This window comes from Chelon labrosus (assembly GCF_963514085.1).
Source record: "Chelon labrosus genome assembly, chromosome: 15".
NCBI lineage: Eukaryota > Metazoa > Chordata > Actinopteri > Mugiliformes > Mugilidae > Chelon > Chelon labrosus.
In genome coordinates, this window is record NC_140348.1 from 23,588,878 (window position 1) to 23,608,905 (window position 20,028).

Here is a 20,028-nt window from a genome sequence, read left to right on the forward strand (position 1 = left end):
AGATGTGGAAACAATGATTTCCACAGTGTGAGACGCGTCATTAACAGCACCGCTAAAGACCTTAATAGAGTGTGCCTGCTGATGCGTTCACGGACTCCTCCGAGACTTCCACACTGTTAAAAGTCTTTATTTCAGCCTCAAGTAGCGTTCAGGGGATTCACCTTCTGCGCAGAAAAAACTGAGAAAATTCAGGATTACTAAAAATATATTTTGGGGTTATAACTTCTATCTACAACTTGCAGTCCTCGCTGGCTAGTAGTAATACCACAGCAGCTGTTGTGTTAGTCTATTTTTTTTAGTTGTTGACTCGCTCTCTTATCAGCAACACGGGTCACCATCTATCATAAATAAACCCAGTCAGTCCTAATACACTGAGCGGCGTCGTTCATCTGCAGCTTTCTTGAAAAGTCCTATTTCCGACAGCACGTCAAGGCAGCATCCGCTCGGCACAGACGCGCCCGCGGAGCAGCGAAGTTTCTTGTCTCCTCCAATCAGGACGCCGTCTCACTCAGCCCCGTCCAATGGGAATAGCGCGCGTGCAGGTGGCTGCGCTGTTATCAGCGAGTCCCTCTTCGGTCCCAGCGTAGAGCGAGTCAATTTATGGAAAGACGAGCCGACCTCTTAATGGTTCCCATCAAAACCACTAAAAACATCAGCGGAGCGGACGGACTTCCGTGAGGATTCCTGCGGCGGACGCACGCGGCTTCCTCCCAGCTGACAGAACAAACACGAGGAGAGACATTTTTTGGGGGGCTTTTCATCAAGCTCTTCACTTCCCGAGACAAGAAGAAGAAGTTCGGTTTGGCTGCAAGTTTTCCTGCATCTCCAGAGTCTTCACCCGGGATACTTTTGGAACAGGCGGCAGAAGTGGCCTGGCTCCTGAACACCTCCTCCTCCTTCTCCTCCTCTCCTCTGTGCTTTTATTTACTCTGACTAGTTTATGTGCCGTTTTTAACCCCACGCGACTTTGGTGGTTCATGTTCACAAATGTTAGCGGTCGGGCAGATGGAGGCTAACCGGCAGAGTGCTTTCGTCCTGGGCAGCACCCCGCTGGCGGCGTTGCACAACATGACCGAGATGAAGACGTCCCTGTTCCCGTACGCGCTGCAGCAGAGCCCGGGGGGATTCAAGACGCCTTCGCTGTCCAGCCTCAACTCCCACCTCTCTGGGGGGACCCCGCACGGAATAAGTGACATCCTGGGTAGACCCATCACCTCTGCCGGACAGCTGCTGTCCGGGTTTCCACGAATAAACGGCCTGGCCACTACTGCGGCCGCAGCAGCGGCGGGAATGTACTTCAGCCCGGCGGTGTCGCGGTATCCGAAGCCCCTGGCCGAGCTGCCGGGGAGGGCGCCCATCTTCTGGCCCGGAGTGATGCAGGGTTCTCCGTGGAGGGACCCGCGGGTTCCTTGTCCTAGTAAGTAGTCCTGTCTGCATGCATCTGCAAATTTAGGGTTATTTTATGAATAGTTTACGTTTCAAAGAGTCATGGTTTATCTGTTAGTTTGCAGCATGTTGCCGTAGAACCAAGTAGTCGTGTTATTAGACATTGTTTATTCCACGAAGAGGCCTGTCACTACTATCAGTACCTCCATCTGTACTGCAGTGTATCACTACTATAAATCTGAGTGTCACTGCTGTGCCAAAGTGGTAAAAAAATATATTATTAAGAGTGGTGACATAAAAGTATCTGAGTAGGCTGTGGATATTTCTCGCAGAACATTACATTTTAAGGTGATACAGGACGTTTAAAATAGTTTAGTGATGGTATTACAAATTACAATACCAAATAGATGGTCAGTAAACGTCTCATGTATCTCATGCATGTCAGATAAATGAAGCTCGGTTTGACTTTTAACTTGTGGAGTTGAATAAATGTACACTAATAATAATAATAATGCATTTAAAATAATGTTTATTTATAACAACAATTGTAGTGTCATTGTCTAAATCTCCAAGTTTTTACATCTTCGTGTAACCAGGCTTCCTTATGCTGCTTTCCCCAGCCCAGGCTAGCTTAATGATGGACAAGGACGGCAAGAAGAAACACTCCAGACCCACGTTTTCAGGACAGCAAATTTTTGCACTGGAGAAAACTTTCGAGCAGACGAAATACCTGGCCGGCCCAGAGAGAGCCCGGCTGGCCTACTCCTTAGGAATGACCGAGAGCCAAGTCAAGGTAAAGACCACTATTAGAGAGGGAATTAAGAGTGGATGAGTGAAACGTTATTTGGTCGACCTGTGCTTACATTTTAGCAGGTTTGGATGATTCAGTACAAGCCTAAAAATACAGGCCTATATTAATCATTATGACTGAATTATAATAATTATTATTAATATTATTATGATAGTTTAAAACGTCTTTGGTTCACCACTGGACCTGTTGAGCATCTCCTCTCTTGTCCCTCCTCAACAGGTTTGGTTTCAGAACAGAAGGACCAAGTGGCGAAAGAGACACGCAGCCGAAATGGCCACGGCCAAGAAGAAGCACGACTCGGAGACGGAGAAAATGAAGGAGAGCTCGGACAACGAGGACGACGACGAGTACAACAAACCCCTGGACCCAAACTCAGACGACGAGAAAATCACGAGACTGTTGAAAAAGCACAAGGCCACCAACCTGGCGCTGATCAGCCCCTGCAGTAACAGCTCGGACACCTTGTGATGCCCGAGTGTCCACCGGGTAGGGGTGGGGGACTTCGTCGCACTCTTTCTTGAACCCCGTTCCCACCTGAACAGTCGCCAACATGCGTGTGAAGTGGTCGCGTTTTTATTTTTTATTTTTTTTCTCCCAAGAAAGTGCGTAAAAAAAACAAAAACGCACGGACGTTTACCAAAACGTGGGCCGCGTCCGAACCCCACACCTGCAGCAGACACTTGTACCCACGGAGCTGTAACTCGTGACAGAACTGGACTGCAAGAAGACTGATAAAGACATGCTCGGTGTCACTTTAAAGGACAATAACGCCGGGGAAGGACGCGAATAATCCGTTTTTTTACGCAATACCGGTGGAGTTTTAACAACAGGTGTAAATGTAAACAAAATATTCTAGACACACACAATCCGGATCAGTGTTGGGATCATTAGTCATCACTGTTATGCCTCGAATAATGTTGAGTTAGTCATCCATTGTAGTTCATAACACATGTTACATTATTATCCGTTAAAGCTCTTTATAATATGACACCTTCAGAAGTAAAGAAGGTCACTAGGCTGAGATCCTTATTAATAATTAAGGTCGTCTTATTTTCACTATTAATAATATTTCCATCTCCTTTTTTTTTCCTTGCTGAGCATAAAGTGTACACATGTTTGATATCATCCAGCTTTAACGCCATTTTTTCTGGGGTTTAACAGAAGCAGCTTTTTGTCTGGAAGCTATTTTTTTTGTAATTTTTTTTTTAGCAGCCGACACTGATCCGGATCCCAGACGCATGTTTAAAAACGGCAGGTGTGAACGGGGGGCCTGTGACGCTTCTAAAGCTCAGTTTAACCAGGGTATCCGCTGTCCTAAAGAGGCAAGAGAGGAAAAATAAAATAAAAAAAAACGTCCGGAGAGGACGCAGGTCCGAGACGAGCGAGTGATTTGTGCCGCAGATGAAAATGTATGAGATTGTATATATTTTTTACTGAATAAGTTATGTTTGTTTCAAGCAGTGGAAACGTGGCAGCCTTGTTTTTGTTCTTTTTTTTTGTTTCTCCTCCGCAGCACTGACGCGCTTATCCCTCCTCCTCCTCGCCTCCTCTTCAGATTTACCTGCTGCTTCCTTTTTAATTCCTCTACAGCAAAACCGTCTCTCTCTCTTTTTTTCTTCCTTCCACGTTTTTTGTTGAAGTCTCAATTCAGTACCGACACACAAATGTATAGACGCAAAATGCTGTAAATAATCACTGTAAAAAAAAAAAAAAGAGAAAAAGTAAGAAAAAAAAAAGCAGCTTGTTTTAACAGCATCAGGACAGTTCGCTTTCATTTCATTCGGTTTTTACCTCATCATGCAGCGGGACAAGAAGCACCGTTTATGTTGGATTTAAAGAGAGTATTATTGCTTCCGGGGAGGTTATAGGAAGAAAAAAAACTTTGTATTATGAATAAATTATTTAACAAGCATTTTTGTTCTGTTATGGGTTTTATTTGAATGTATGGGCTTAATATAAATTAAAGATAAATTCCTGACTATCGATAATTGAATTTCATCATTGGCAGCAGTGATTCTTTCAGTGCATTCATTCTGTATGTACCAACTCTACATTAAAATATATACAAACAGTTTGTATATATTTATCAAACGGAATATTATTATTATTAGCAATTCATTATTTGTAAAAATAAGGTCATTAAAAAAAAAATGCAAAAGCTTTGCTATTTAATAATGACCTCCATGCAGGAATTAAGATTATATATTTATTTTTATTATTGCAAAAGTTGAAATGTTAGATATTTATTAGAAATGTGTCATTAACTTTAGAGACAGTTTGTTTAATCTACTGGTGGGTAATTTATTCTATTTAACTCATTTTTTAAATCTTTTTTTTCCCCTTGTGTAATTTTCCAGTAATATCTCCCAATAGCTCAATTCATTATTAAATGATTTAATATCTTTATTAACTGAGGGCTTATAATGTTGTTTGGCCTAAAATCGTAAAATATCTTGAATGTTTCACTCTGGAGAAGAAGTGCGCCCCCCTGTCTCTAATCGGTACTGCACCCGAGTTACAGCTTCCAGCCAATCAGAAATTAGCAGTCATTAAACTCGAATCCCACTATGGAGTTTATCATAATCCGTGCATTAATTGAACACCTGCTGTTGTAAACACTGATCTGGAGTGAGGGGGGAGCAGAAAAAAAGACAAAATACTAGAAGTCCAATTCATGAAAATGCAGTATGCCCACAAGCTGACATTAACAAGACTAAAAAAGAAAAAGAAAAGCACAGTCTGTTGTATTTTATAATATATTTAAAGTGATTTCGTTGTAATTCATTTTTGCTTTTAGGATAACAAAATGTGCATTTAAAATTTGATAATAAGAGACCGGTTAAGCTGTCTGCATTTTTAGAAACATTTATATCATTTAAAATAAATAGATCTAAAAGTGGCTAACACTGTCCACTTATTTTTATTTTGAAAACTAGGACAAGTTAAATATGGATTTACGCTCATTTGCTATAGTGGGAACGAATGCGTTCTAATGTAACAGTCCTGCACTAAATCTTAGCTCTAAGCTGAAGGCTGGATAACACAAACACTGTGGTGTTTAATTCAATCCAGTTTAACAGCAACACAAACTACATCCTCCACAATGAGCATCCAGTTGTATCGCCACCATTCGGACGCTGGTTCAGTATAAATGGAACATTAGAACTGTGTCGAAGGAGGATTTAGTGCGGTGCAATTACATTAGGATGCATTAGTTTTTACTAGTGTCTAGTTTCTACTTATGTTTTGGCAAGTGAGTGTATATGACCCATTTCTGGCCTCAAATTGCACATTTGACAAGCAGAAGTGGAGCTATTTTTTCTTAACTGTGCAAAATGACAGTGTGCACAACAATTAAAGAAGCGGACACAATAATGTGATTATTTTTCTGAGGCCTGTGCTGAGGCCTAACTCTAAACCGGTGTCACAGTGCAGCCTCCGAAAGAAAACAGACCTGGGGAAATGTGTTTTGTGAGACGTGAAGGAGTTTAAAAATGAGACACAATGAGGACAGGACAGCCGCTGAGCTCTAACGGTTTTTATTGCTTGAGAACTGCATCACCTACAGTAGAGGCCAGGCCATCCAGAAGGGGCTAGAATAAAATCTCTATCTGCGTTTTATAAGATGGAGTGAAGAAAAAAACAAACAAACTGCGGCTTAAACTCCTACAGTATACTCAACAATGACCAGCAGGAACAAAAACAAGCAGGGCTTTTTTTTTTTTTTTCTTTTTACAAACTTTCTGCCTACGAACCAAAATCGCACAAGACAACATAAATCCCGGAGCAGGCGCAAAATCATTCCCACTTGGTGATTTAGATGGAAAACAAAATCGCAGAGGGCTTCGCACGCCCTGAAACCTGTAGTGTAGTAAATGTAATCAATTTAAAAAAAAAAAAAAAAAAGAAACCCTGCTGCCGTCTCCGATCGGCCCATTAATGCTCCGATTCTTCGCGATGAAGGCTGCTGAAGGCTACAACACAGAACGGACAAAAGCAAGTCTCCCCGCTCGTTCCACGCGCTTAGAGTTTCTCTCGTATATTTTTTACATTTCATAATCTACATTTTACCATCCGACTGAAGTATTTTAGAACTCTTACACTTCATTTCTGTGTAGGATTACTTGGCACCATAATGCAGTAACAAAAAAAAAATAAAAACAAAATAAACAGTTTACATTTTAAGGATACCCAAGCCTATCTAAAATATCACATTCAGAACCATAATATTATAGAAATAAGTTAGAGTAAGAATAATAATGACATTATGTGAGAGTGCTATATATGAAACATTATCTTATATACTTGCATGGTCTATGGCACTGCTTAATAAAACATTCTTGGATAGGCAATAAATCACTTGAACAGTTCCTCTGCTTCCTCTCCTCTTATTCAAAGGTCACTGTGGCTGCAGGAACACCTAACCAGTACCCCCCCAAACCCTTCCACCCACCCACCCCCCTTTCCACCCCCCATCCCCCCACTGCGTCTGCACACGCTTCAGCATAAACATTTTGGTAAGAATTATAAATTATCTCTTTAAAAAGTTACAGTATATAAAACGAGACTCAACCGATGTGTCAGGCGTGGCCGTGTGTTTGTGCACACAACAACTCAAAAGAAAAAAAAAAATGAAAAATGAAACGAACAAACAACAAAAAAACAAAAAACAACAAAAAAAAAAAAACAAGAAATCATTAATATATAAATTGTTGAAATAAACCGAAGAGTTCTATCTATTCCAACGAAGGGACCACAAAGTTTGGTCGGAAAAGAGAACGGCACTAAAACCATCAACGACTCTATGTTATACTGTCCAATGTACAAATAAACCTAACAATATAGATATACGACTTTTTTTTGCATTGCACTTTTCTTTTGTTTAAAACACCTTACATACTGTATGGAAAGGAGCTTCTATACATAGAGGCATACCTAAAAAAACAAAAAAAATCGGTGTCTAAAAGTATGTAGTACGACTGATTTCAATTAGAGTTTTGGCAATGAGGCTGCGACATGGAGAAGAGTTGTCCGTGCGTCTGTTTGTCCGCTTTTTTTTTTGTTGTTTTTTTATCCTCTCTTTCCTGCGGTGAATGGGGTTGCATGGCAACGGTGAGGTCAGCGATGTGTGTCTTGTCGGGAGCCGGGCCCTCGGGTGCTCGTCCACGTCTCAACAAGTGTTTTATGGAGAGAGAAAATGGCTGGGGGGGTGGGGGAGGGAGGAGGGGGAGGAGGGGGGTGGTGGGTTCATACGGATGAGGCGTCCGGACAACTGCAACTGGTCAGCGCTGCTGCAAAAGTTTGTCTTCAGTGTACGATTGTGCAAAGTGTGTGTGTGTGTGTGTGTGTGTGTGTGTTTGTGCGTGATATGTGTGTGAGTGCGTGTGTTTTCGGTTTCTCTGGTGTTCTCACAGAGGCGCTTCGCGGAATATGTTCTCCCCCCTTTGGCAACACTTCCCTGCGGGAGGAAAAAACAGGAAGAGTCTCACTGCTTCAGTCCCAAAGAGGTTTTTTTTTTTTTTAAATCAAAGAAACCAGATGTTATTTCTGAGATACATAATGCAGGTCAAGTGTGTAAGTTAACGTCTTAAAATGACTAAAGCATTTTAAGCAGTCTGCAGTCATGTGGTATTTCTCTTTCTGATGAGGTTTTATTTTAGAATAAAACACTTCAAGCGGGCTCATTTACCAAGTAATGAAAAAAATAAAGCAACTCAAAGCAAACAACAGCAACAATGGGAAGAGTTATATGAAAGAAAAAATAATATTTACCACGACATCACTGCACCACACAACACTTGCGCTTATTTTCATTAGGTTTACCTGCCCCCGGTGCTATTCGGAAGGACAGGAAGACGGGCTGGCAAAGAGGGGGGACAGAGACAAACCACAGTTAGAACACTCCAGTGGGAGACTTTCCTCCCCAAACGCCCCTCCCCAATCGGCTCGGCGCCCACGGCACGCAGGTTAAACCAACATACCAGCGCCGTGCATTTTTGTCCCCACGTGCTAACTACCCTGGACATTTTTTTAAACATAGGCGGCCGTGATTTTAGCGGTGGTGTGCGGCTTGGAGGCGAGGGCCGCCGCGGTATCCGTCGGTGCGGCCCGGGTCACCTCACACCCACACACCACCGGCTTATGTCACGCCGTGTAATGATGGAAGACATGACTTAAGGCGCCTCTCTTTCAGCGGAAGACCTTCTGTCTGACACCGCCGAGACTGAAGACACAGTGTTAAACGCTTTCAATACAGTCGGCTCTGCGGAAAAAAAAAACACCTCGGCTGCATTGACCTCCACTGATTTTTAAAGAAACTGTGGAAAAGTTTGTTTTTTAGCAGCTGGAACATTTCACATCTTAACTTTACACCTAAACTCAGATATTTAGAGTCACACACTGAACACCAAGCTACATGTTCTGACCTATAAAACATATTTATAAGCTAAAATTCACATATTATTCAGTTAAGTCACAGCACACAGTCAAACACAGTGAGGATGCGGGCAGAGGCCCTGCTGTTACGTTACCTTGTGGTCCCCCATGCAGACATTGGCCCCGATATTATCATATTTTAAATGCTTCTCTTCATGTTCAGGCTGCAGAGACAGAAAAATCAAAAGTTGCGTGATATAAAATGTGAAAATGTGTGTGAACAGCATTTATTTATTTATTTTTTAAAGTTGCACGACCCCCGCTACGCCGCCCAACGCTCGCGGGATGCAGAGTCAGCAGCGGGGCGTTCATAGCAGCTTCATTAAACACAATTAGCTGCGTCACGTAGCGGGTTTCTAAATAACTCACCTAGAGACGTCTGTTCGACCAGCTGAGGGAGAAGCTTTACTTTTTTTTAAAAATTCTTTTTGCGGTTGTGAAATGAACAATCAGGTCAATAATAATCTAAGTGTCAATAACGTTCCTAGTTATTTGACTAGAGATGTCAGCGCATAATCATCTGGTCAATAAATAAACACCGTGACCTCTCAGTGGTTCAGTCTGGGACGCGCACGACTGGTATGAGACTTTAATATCCAACAGAGCCAAAAATAAAACAAAAAGTGCAAAAATACACGTTAGATAAAAAAATATAGAATAAGGTAAGAGAATAAAATGTATAAGAGTTTACAAAAATTTGAGTTTTTGCATTAAAACGACAAAAACTAAAGTTTGGTGAGAAGCCAACCAAAGTTAAAAGAGCAGAGTTCAGTGGAAATAAATGGTTGCAGCTGAATATGCACTTTGACGTTTATGAATATCGTGAATAATGACAAACTCTAAAAGGAGCACCGCTCCAAAAAAAACAAATATTGCACAGAAATGACACGAGTAAGAGAAATACCTGAGACATGTGTGTACTCTTGAGAAAAGACCAAAATTACACAAAATTGAATGATAAAATGATTCAATAAGTACATTTTGTACAAAGGATGTCTGTATAACTTCTAAATAACCAATTTACGAAGTACTTTTTGCTTCTGCTTACTTCTAAGAGAGCCATTAGTAAAATTGATCCGATTTAAAGGCTCCAAAAACAAAAAGCATTATGCAACGGGTTGAGCGAACTTTTTTTACGACGGCTGACTTCTCATTCGTAGCTAACGTCGCAGATTCCAGCATTAGTTTTTTGCTGAAAGTGACGGTTCCTCCAGAGCTTTTAACCGCCCGTGAACGCACCTTGAGGAACTCTGCACGTTTTTTTATTTTTTTTTAAACTTTGTGCACGGCGCAGTGAAAGAGAAATGAAAAGCTGGAGTAATTTACAAAGTGGACATTTGCCTCCCGACCCGGTCCGCTCCCTGTGTAATCTAAGTGCCCATCTGAGAGAATCGTGTTTCAATATCACTGTCTGCACACAAAGACAAAAAAAAAAAAAAAAAGCTGTTACCCACTCGAACATGAATCTGCAGACTGGGGAATAAATCACACTTGTCTGGTTGAACTAAAGACTTTTTAAACAGGCACCCAACCCCCAACCCACTCCCCCCCCACACATAGACACACACACACCCAGAAAGAGAGAGGTGGTGGGTGCTACCAGTTGTGACTTGGTGAGCTGCACTGGTGCTTCAGAAGAAAGAGACAGAGAGCTTGAGAATGAACCATAAAGCGAAATCCAAATTAACTTCAGACCAATCCTGCGGCGGAGCGGGGTCAGCACACGGCGTGCCTCCACCTCACTACCTTTCCCGGCGGGCCCACGCTCTGCCACCTCTCTATTTGTCTGCCTCGCGCGGCCCGAGATACATTCATCAAACACACACTAGATAATTTACAAAGGCAGCATAAAATTGTGGATTTTCGGCCTGCGTAATCTTTAGACAGATAAACAAATTACCCGGGGCCCTCCGGCAGAGAGGGAGCGCTCGCTCGGCTAAACATTCATTACCGGCGCTCCCGGAGCTGGTGCCGCGCCGCGCAGCCAGCGGGCAACCTTTGGCGTGTTAGGGCTCGGCAAGCAGAAAATAACATGATGGCGAGTTAACCGACCGTGCCATGATAGATGACGCCACACGCCGGGCTGTTTACGGGCCCATGTCTCAACAATCTGTAACGCTCAGAGCCGGGGAGTGTGTGTGCTCAGTGAATCATCGGCCAATCTGCGAACACACTAACCGTCCGACTCTGTCTCTGCATTACAGGCAATTAGCCGGTGCTTGAGGGGGAGTAAAGCAAACAACAAACCAGCTGTGTATATGTGTGTGTATGTGTGTGTATGTGTGTGTGAATCACCTTTTACATAATTCTGACACATTAAGTGGGTGAAACAAACTGCTTGTTTTCCATTCTAAAAATGCCTTACAGTCACCACTTTCTAACGCAGTGATCAGAGCTGTCGTCAGGCTCCTGGTGATGCTCCGGTCAGTAAAAAGAAGAAAGATCAGGAAGGAATTTCTCATTTTGTGGCGGACAAAAGAAAGCCAAACTTCCTGAGCAGCCACCTCCCCCCTGCCGTGCACTGGTACTGTACAATACACTGCTGCATCTCTTTCACACACATTAACATGATGAAAGAAAGTCTGTCTGGTGCAGCACTGAAAAGACTTCTGGAGGCAAAGTTAAAGACTTTAGGGGTGTAAAATGCTTTTGCAGGAATGCTTTTTGCAGCCCTCCAACTCATCTCAGGTAATAATTAAAGAAAACGAGGGTAAAATCAGTCTAGAAAACACTGCTTGGCTGCTTGGTACCGGCTGCAGGAGAGGAGAAGGTAGAGGTGGCAGATTGTCTGGCGTTTATTATACTGGCACGGATGTGAGGGGCCTGCAGGGTCCGACTCTCTGAGGAACGAGACCGATCTGCGGCTTTATGAAGACGACGGGGCCCACCGGAACTCTATAAGTGCCGGGATATATACACTGTCTGGGTGGACCCATGGCTTAGCGCTGCAAATTAATATTCACAGACACCTCATCCTTCCATCTGTGAAGTGGAGTGGAGTGACGGAGGAGGGGAGGGTGATGCAGAACGGGGTTGATGGAGTCGTAGAGACAAGCAGAGGCATTAATGAAGACCTTTAGTTGAGGGAAGAGCGCCGACGTTGGGTCTAAATGCGAGGGAATCTGACGGAAGCGTCTGGATCGGATGCGGCGTTTATGAAGGGTTCGTGCTCACCTTTAAGACCAGGTCTCTGGCGGAGGCAGACATGAGGATTCGGTCGCACCAGGCCGGGCATCTCGTGTTCATGTACTGCTTCCCCTCACTGCTGTCTTCACTGTACGGATAGCTGAGGACACACAAGTAAAAACAATCATTAAATCCAAACACTCAAATGTTAGATATTTCCTTGTAAAGCGATGCAAAAGAGAGCCAATAAGGAAGGCCATAAATATTATGCAGTTTAAATCAACAGGGCTTTGGAGGATTAATAAATATGAGACACCGTGTCATCTGCCTTAACTCAGAGACGGAGATCAAAATGTTTTCCCGAGAAAACAGGAGGTCCATTAGTATGACCAATCATCTGAGTAATCTCTTGAATCAACGCACATGGATGGCTCAATCGAAACAATCCCTCTCTGCCAACTGTACAGGTTGGATGTGCGTCTGAGCGAGCGGCGGGGAAAATAAGAAAGGAAAGAACGAGAGCAATTTAGGCAGAGCGGACCAGAGGGAGACTCAGTTGCCCATATGTATAGCTACATCCCCACACACTCATCAAAAACAGATTAGGTGCCGCGGCAAATGGCCAAGAGAGATTGTATCTCGGAACAGCAGGGAACAATCGCATGATTTAAGCGGCGGCGGCGCTGGAGCTGGGCGGGGAGCCATCGAGCTGATACAGATTTACATTGTTGAGAATTCAATTTGCCCCTTCGGCTCATCAAACCGCTTCAGATTTACACACCACCAATCCAATTTGTTTGTCGGCGCTCATCAGGATGTAAGACTGGGCTTATATATACTGTAATACCAATCCAATTTGCTCCTTCAGTGCCACGCGTGCTAGCTGTAGCATAACACAAAGTGCCTCCTTCCTGAGGACGCTGATATCCTAACGATAAAATAAACACACACACATTGGGCTTCCGATTCATCACACATGCCAAGCTCTGATAGCTTAATTGGACTTTATGCTAAGGGAGAAAGCACATTTAGACGTGGGGCTTTTGTTTAACACTATTTGTGCATTTAAATCACAGTTTGTAGCCGGAACTACGACCATGACAGCCACTAGTATTATACTAGTTCCAGTAACTAGTATCAACACTATAGTTTTTACAACAAAGGTGTACTGTATGCCAAATTTAATAGTAACTCAACCATCAGTTTCATTAAAAAACAACTGAATGAAACGCAAGAAGGATTTTATTATTATTATTTATAAAGATATTTGAAAGGACGAGAAAAAACTTGTGGTTCAGATTCACTAAGAGGATCCACTGAGGATCATGAATGTCCATTCTTTATTTTGAGACTAGCAAAAAAAAAATAATAATAATAATTAGAAGAAAAGTCAAGGGATCATATTACTTGGATTCATTCTCAGAGGACCATGAATGTCCACATTCTATTTTAAAACATTTGAAAAGACAAGTGAAAACCTTGTTAGAGAAATAGTCAAGAGCTTCGAGTTTCTAGGATTCATCCTCTGAGGACCATGATTGTCTGCATTTTATTTCAAGACATTTGACTAAACAAGAAAAACTTTTGAGGTGTGAGAAAACTCAGTCTGGGCTTCGGATTTGCTAGGATTCACCCTCTGAGGACCATGAGTGTCTATTCTGAGACATTTGAAAGGACAAGTGAAAATCTCCACAGAGCAAAAATCAGAACATTGGATTGCATCCTCTGAAGACAACGAATGTCCACATTTTATTTCGAGGCTAGCAAAAAAAATAATCAGAAGAAATGTTAAGGGATAATATTACTTGGATTTATTCTCTGAGGATCATGAATGACCATATTCTATTTTGAGTTATTTGAAAGGACAAGAAGAAGTTTAATGAGAGATGACTGGACTAGGAAAAAGGAAAAGTTAAGGAATCGTAATACTTGGATTCATTCTCTGAGGACCATGAATGTCCATATTTTATTTTGAGATATCTGAAAGGACAAGTAAAAATCTTGTTAGAGAAAAAGTCAAGAGGAACGAGTTGCTAGGATTCATCCTCTGAGGATCACAAATGTCCATATTTTATATCAAAATATTTGACAGGACAAGAAAAACTTTTGAGGGATGAGAAAACTTGGAGGAAAGGACGGGGCCTCAGATTTGTTAGGATTCACCCTCTGGGGGTCATGAATGTCCACATTCTATTTTGAGATATTTAAAAAGACTAGTGAAAACATAATTAGAGGAATAGTCAATGGATCATATTAGGATCATGAATGTCCATATTTCATTTTAGGATATTTGAAAGGACAAATAAAAATCTTGTTAGAGAAAATGTCAAAGCATCAAATTGCTAGGAGTCATCCTCTGAGGGCCATGAATGACCAATTTTTATTTTGAGCTACAGTATCTGGTGGGACAAGAGAAAATCTAAAGGGATGAGAAAACACAGAAGTAAGGTTGGTGCCTTAATTTTACTAGGATTCATCCTCTGAGAACCATGAATGTCCTCATTCTATTAGAAGAAAAGTCATTGGATCACATTACTTGGATTAATTCTCAGTTGACCATTTGACTGGACAAAAGATATTTTTGAGAATTAAGAACATTTATAGGAAAGGTCACAGGGTGTCAGATTCACTAGAATTCATCCCCTGAGGACCATAAAGGTCTGTATTTTATTTTAAGACATTGGAAAGGACAAGTGAAAATTTATTTAGAGCAAAAGTCGGGATCATGACGCCTGTAAAAATGTCACGACAAAACAAGATGTACCAAAACTTTAATAAACCAAATGTTGCATGACTAAAGCCTCAACAGCAGCATTGTACATAACATAGTAAACCAATGTTATTTACCAACTCAGCTGCCTTCTGTCACTGACCAGCTCAAGATGCTGCAGCTCATTACTAATCAAACCTATGAACATTATGACAAGAGTCTTCTCCTCTGCTGCCACCTTTTGTCCATCTTGATCTTTCCCCTGCATGTTTATAAATCTTTATACCTTATGTTACATTGTGCTATTTATTACAATATGTGTGTGTGTGTGGGGGGGTGTTTTTGTGTATGGGGTTAAGGCTGGGGCATGAGGTGGCCTCATCTGGCTCACACACACACTCTCTCCCACACAGAGCCCCCCCACCAGGTGTACAAACAGACCTGCAGAGAGCTACTTAAAGAAGTTCCCTGCCTCCAATTAGCATTAATAGCACTTAAACCACGGGGGGAAATGCATGGGGGTTTTGGTATGCAAATCACAGGATAAAGAAGTGATCCCGGGATAAAAGGGAGCACGAAGAATAGGATGAGTGAAACAGAGATACACAGGGAGGCAGAAAAGAGGAGATAAAGATGGATCAGACAGAAGGAGGCAGAGTGAGGGTGGAAAAGAGCAAAGTCTTCAAAGGGCTCGGAGAGCTGCTCGACTTCAGGGTGGCCTGAATGCTCCTGCTTCCTGAGGGACGGTCGCTGGCCTTAAACAGCCTGTGAACAATCCTCCTATCAGGGACTCTGTTATAGCTTTATTGACTAACAAGCCCGGGGTCATTTTGGTGTTAAAGAGATTGAGAGAAAATCAAGTTTTCCCCCCCTCTCCTCCTTCAAACAATGAACTCCCGCTTGATAGCAAACTTCCCCAAGCACTTCCAACAACAAAACTTCGCTATCATTCAGTCATTTTTGGTGACAGCCAGCCATTGTAGAAGCTGATTAAAAATATCCCACAATGGCCATTAAAGGGCCATTCTGTTTCCGTGTGTGTGTGCACGTATAGGTTGTTCCCTTTTCTGTTATACCGCACCCTCCACTGGCTCCAATAGAGATAACAAGTGCTAATGCAACAGCAAACAGTCGAATGGCGCGCTGGGGCCAAAGTGATTAATGTGTCCGATTAGCGAGCTCACAAACTTATCGTGGAAGGTAAACGGTCCGAGAGGGCGTGTGGGCTAGAGGCCGTCAGCTCATATCAGACTCTTATAGCCTGCACCAAGACTAATTACACTAATTAATGGGCTATACTGATAACTCCAACAGTTGTGTATCTGGACAAGAGAGGGGTGCTGCTTTTCAAGGAATCCATACAATAACACACACACACACATATATATATATACATGTGTAGATACAAAATGTACATGCAGACATATGCAGTGCACTGGTTTACCGAATCAAATGGTTCAAATATGTGTGACCTTTAGTTGTTTACCTTCAGTTTACCTTAAAAACCTAAGAATGCAGGCTCGAGTCTCACGTGTGCAGTAATCCATTGACTGCCGTGAAATTTCAGATGAAATTACATTGCGTCCTGATCTAAATGCTAACGACCCAAATTTGTTTGGTCACAGTTCAAGATTTCTGGCAAGCCGTTCTGGAGACTCCTGCTCGCTGAATGCAAGCATCGCAACCAAACAAGAGAAATACCTACCAGAAAAATACAGTTTGTCCTTGATGTAGGGGTTATAATCTTTTGGCTAGGTTCCATTCATAAAATGCCTGAGTAATAAATTATTTAGTCAAATCAAACCTTCTGAAGTCTCACATACTAACTGTAGGTAGGCTTTGAGCTTACTGACCCTTATATGTAATGTTTAAATGTGCTTTTGATTAAGACTTTTTTTTTCCCAGAATGCAATGCACAGAGAAAATGAGCACAACTCAGAAAACAAAAAGCAGACACTTAGCATCAGTGGAAAGGAGTTTCTCAAGTCAGTTTGGCTCACTTTGTTGTATACATATTGCACAAAAAAACAGTATAATACAAAAATTAGCATGTAGCACAGCATGTAAGACTACTGTGCTGCAGCAGCTTGCAGTAGCCAGACTCAATTCTTATCAGGTTACACTCTACTTTTATTGCATTTCATTATGAGGTGTGTTTCAAACATTACAGACAATCCTCTCTATGCAAATGAACAGTTACTCTTCTGTCTATTACCCCATAAAACCCATCCAAACAATCTGATTGGCCTGGAACATAATCAGTTCCCAACGGAGCGGGCAGGCAGCACGGTGGCACAGTGGTTAGCGCTGGTGCCTCACAGCAAGAAGGTCTGTGAGGCACCAGCGCTCGAATCCATGGGGCGGAGAGGGTTCGATTCTCAGGGCCTTTCTGTTTGCATGGCACTCAGGTTTCCTCCCACCATCATCAAAAAAACATGGGTGCTAGTCGCCGGGTCAGGTTAGCCCACAGTGGCTCAGGACTAACCCTCCATCTGACCGTGCAATTTTGTTGTACAATGTATAATGACAAATAAACTACTTTACTTTACTTCAAGGCCAGTCCTCCAGAATAAAGGTCTATTAAAAAGAACTGCATATTGCTTCCAATGCGTACAGTACTTCACAGACACCAAAGGTTTAAAAAGGACATCTCTTTTGTTCAGTACACTTCAATGCTACTGAAGTGAGCAAATGAAAAACTGACAAAGTAAATGTTTAAAACACCTAACCGTCATCAGTGTCAGTTTATGACATGCTCTGAAACATTAGCGGACATCATCAGTGTTTACATGTTTCACAGCGACCACGTCATGTGTGGAGCAGAGGCCAGACTTCAGTTTTCCCGCTTGTTAATCCGACTCCTTTGTGTTGCTGACCACCCTGCAGATGATGCATGTGTGTCCGGTCGCATACTGGGACCCGGCAGTCATCGAGAGCTCATTCATTCATGCTCGGTTTGGGGTTTAATGTTTGACTTGGCTGCTGGCTCATTACTCACATGTGTTTCGGCCCGGTGTCAGCTTGTTTGTCTTGCAACAGTAAATGCTGCTGAGGTGAGCACGGGCCCTACCTACCTACCTACCTACCTACAGCGTGTCACTCAGCCTCACCCAGCGGAGGAGGGAGAGGCTGCGGGGGCATGCGTTACTGCATGTGCGGGGTACGCTGTAATTGTCCTTGAAACCACAGATGAAATGCATTCTAGGTATGATTCAGATAAATAAATGAGTCAAACAATAAAATACTGTTGCGTAAAAAAGATTTGTTTCACCAGAACAGGACAATGCTTCATGCCAGGCTTCCTTATTGCAGATTCTCTTATCTCCACATCAAAAACTACTGCCTCGGTCTACATGACAAATAAGCGACAGGACAAACATGGGGCTATTCACTTACTCCGTATTTAATGAGTGCAATATAAACTTGGGAATATAGGTAGGGTAGGAAGTCGAAGATAAGAGTCATCGTATCATTGACATGAGGTCAAGGGTTCTAAAGAGCATCGTGGGATGTCGGAGAGGCCATTGCTGAGCGGGGATTGGTTAAAAAGTCAGAAACTGTGGGTTTTGAACGACTTGCTTCCTCTGCAGCTATGTTTGTTTGCCGTTGTCAGGGGAGGTCTGGCAAAACACAAAACACACACACACACACACGCAGATTCAAAAAGATCAGCCAAATGCTATCAATAAAGCTGAATGTTTGCTTCGGTTTGTAGAGCTGGGAGGCTCGCAGGCACAACATTGGCATAGTGCAGTACAAACACAGTGAAATGCCACCAGTAGCTCATGGCTCGCAGCCTGCCGGGGTTCAGCTATGACAAGTTGGGCCTTTAGCTGCTCTAAATGAAGACAAGGACACACAGATGGCGTCCATTTAATCCTTTCTGTGTTAGATTGTTCTGAACAAAGCCTCCCTCTCAGTGGCATCGTCTCACACGAGAGGCAGCGATACACGACGGTGGACAATCTTCGGCTATTATCACCGCCACGGTGGCCCCTCATCATTTTCATTGGCTCTCTGGTAGTTAGAATGATGGATGCACTGCTGGCTGTAAAACAATGTTCCTGTTCAGCAGATCAGCCTGTAACGGCGGATCCTGTGGCAGCCGACACGAGCCACACACTTACAGACTACGGCTTCAACCAAAACACTGTTGTTGTACTACATCTGTGGTGCTCCTTAACCGGAGTCACGTGGCCCGGCTCCAGTATAGGACGCCTGTTCAAAGAGCAGAGAACAAGAAGCCTCCTTCATATAAGATGCAAACAGAAGGGCTGTAGAACTAATGTATTCACGATCGCACAGAGAGGGGTGAGATCATTCGTACAGGTCTTCACAGGGCAGGGACGTAGAGTGAAGAGTGCTGTTCATGGAAGAAGGACGGCTACTGTATGCAGAAGAGCCATCTGTGGGAGCACTTCCTTTGAGCTCAAAACGGAATTCTCCGCCGCTCTGACAATTCCCTCGTATGTTCTTATTAGCAGTTATTGGAGAATTGGCAGGTGGCCATTCGCGACTAAAAACCTTCTCTCGTCCGAAGGGCAAAGCCATTCCGCCTGGCATCAGCTTTCAAGCCTCCCCTTTCCTCTCTCACGAGCATGCGAATGTTGTAGAGTTTCCCAGCAGAGCAAGACGCTCTTTGGCTTGTCCTCATAGACGTGCAGCTTTGGAAAATATATGCTAACGTGCCAAGACTGGTCCCGGGGCGCTTCCCAAACAGTGAAGATACAAGTGTTTATCAGTTTGGGCCTCCTAACAGACCTCACCTCCTGACCTCCCGGGCCACACTCTGCTCCTCGGCTTCTTTCCACGTCTAGACTGGACAAACACAAGCGTACAGGACTGGAGTCATCCTCTAGCCTCTAACCCTTTCACAGTGCTCTTACTATATGGTATATGCTCTTGTTAAAGGTACAGACAAACCTTTGGGTAAAGATCTAGACTTCCAGACTAGGTAACCCACTCTTTTTACGGCTCAAATTATACCATTGATGATGACTGTGGTCCTGACTCAAATATTTCAACGACTACTAGATGGAGAGGCACCAAGTTTGGTTCAACCATTCAAGGATTTATTAAATCGGCTTACATTAGGTCAAAACCGCCCTGCAAAATCTGTTAGCATGCTCACATGCAAAACTAAGATGGTGAACGTTGTAAATGTGCCTGCTCAGACTAAGGATGTTAGCATTCTGGCAGAGTACAGCCTGAGCTGCAACACTGGCTAAAGACCTTTGGTTTAGTTTGCACTGGTGGAGTTTTGGATTTAAGATGCTATTGTTTTAATTCCTGATAGATGTTTTAGGCCAGTATCTATTTTATATGTGCACACATTTTTGCACAAACACCCTCAATGTCAACAGAATTGTGTGCATACCAAGGGTTTAACATTTTCACTATGCTACCAAGAGTTTTAGTGTAGTAGTGTTTTCTTAAACCATCTGCAACAGGACTTGAAGGATGTTTTCTTTCCTACTTTCTATTTTTTCCCTGTCTTTCCTCCCGCCACAGTCCACACCATCTCCCTGCTTTGAAATCACTCATGATTTGTCCATTGATA

General features: G+C 42.9%; 2 protein-coding genes across 3 annotated transcripts in view; one reads left to right on the top strand and one right to left on the bottom strand.

Annotated features, from left to right (window-relative positions):
* The first annotated feature begins 758 nt into the window (after positions 1–758).
* On the top strand, positions 759–2,714 carry nkx6.2 (NK6 homeobox 2). Of its 2 annotated transcripts, none has more exons than XM_084561431.1 (3): positions 759–1,417; positions 1,983–2,179; positions 2,417–2,714. In XM_084561431.1, exons 1-3 carry the CDS (start codon positions 988–990, stop codon positions 2,663–2,665), a joined length of 876 nt encoding a protein of 291 aa, XP_084417557.1. In that variant the 5' UTR covers positions 759–987; the 3' UTR covers positions 2,666–2,714. The 2 variants fall into 2 exon arrangements, with proteins under 2 accessions (XP_084417557.1, XP_084417558.1); XM_084561432.1 differs by having other exon boundaries at positions 2,007–2,179.
* Positions 2,715–6,692: 3,978 nt separating this feature from the next.
* The window catches only part of inpp5a (inositol polyphosphate-5-phosphatase A), a 147,849-nt gene continuing 134,513 nt past the window's right edge, over positions 6,693–20,028 (bottom strand). The window contains exons 13-16 of the mRNA XM_084562292.1: positions 11,807–11,918; positions 8,728–8,796; positions 7,970–8,057; positions 6,693–7,655 (exon numbers count right to left, since the gene is read on the bottom strand). Of these exons, the coding sequence (XP_084418418.1) occupies positions 7,977–8,057; positions 8,728–8,796; positions 11,807–11,918 (262 nt within the window). The 3' untranslated portion in view covers positions 6,693–7,655; positions 7,970–7,976. The remainder of the gene's footprint in view (positions 7,656–7,969; positions 8,058–8,727; positions 8,797–11,806; positions 11,919–20,028) is intronic.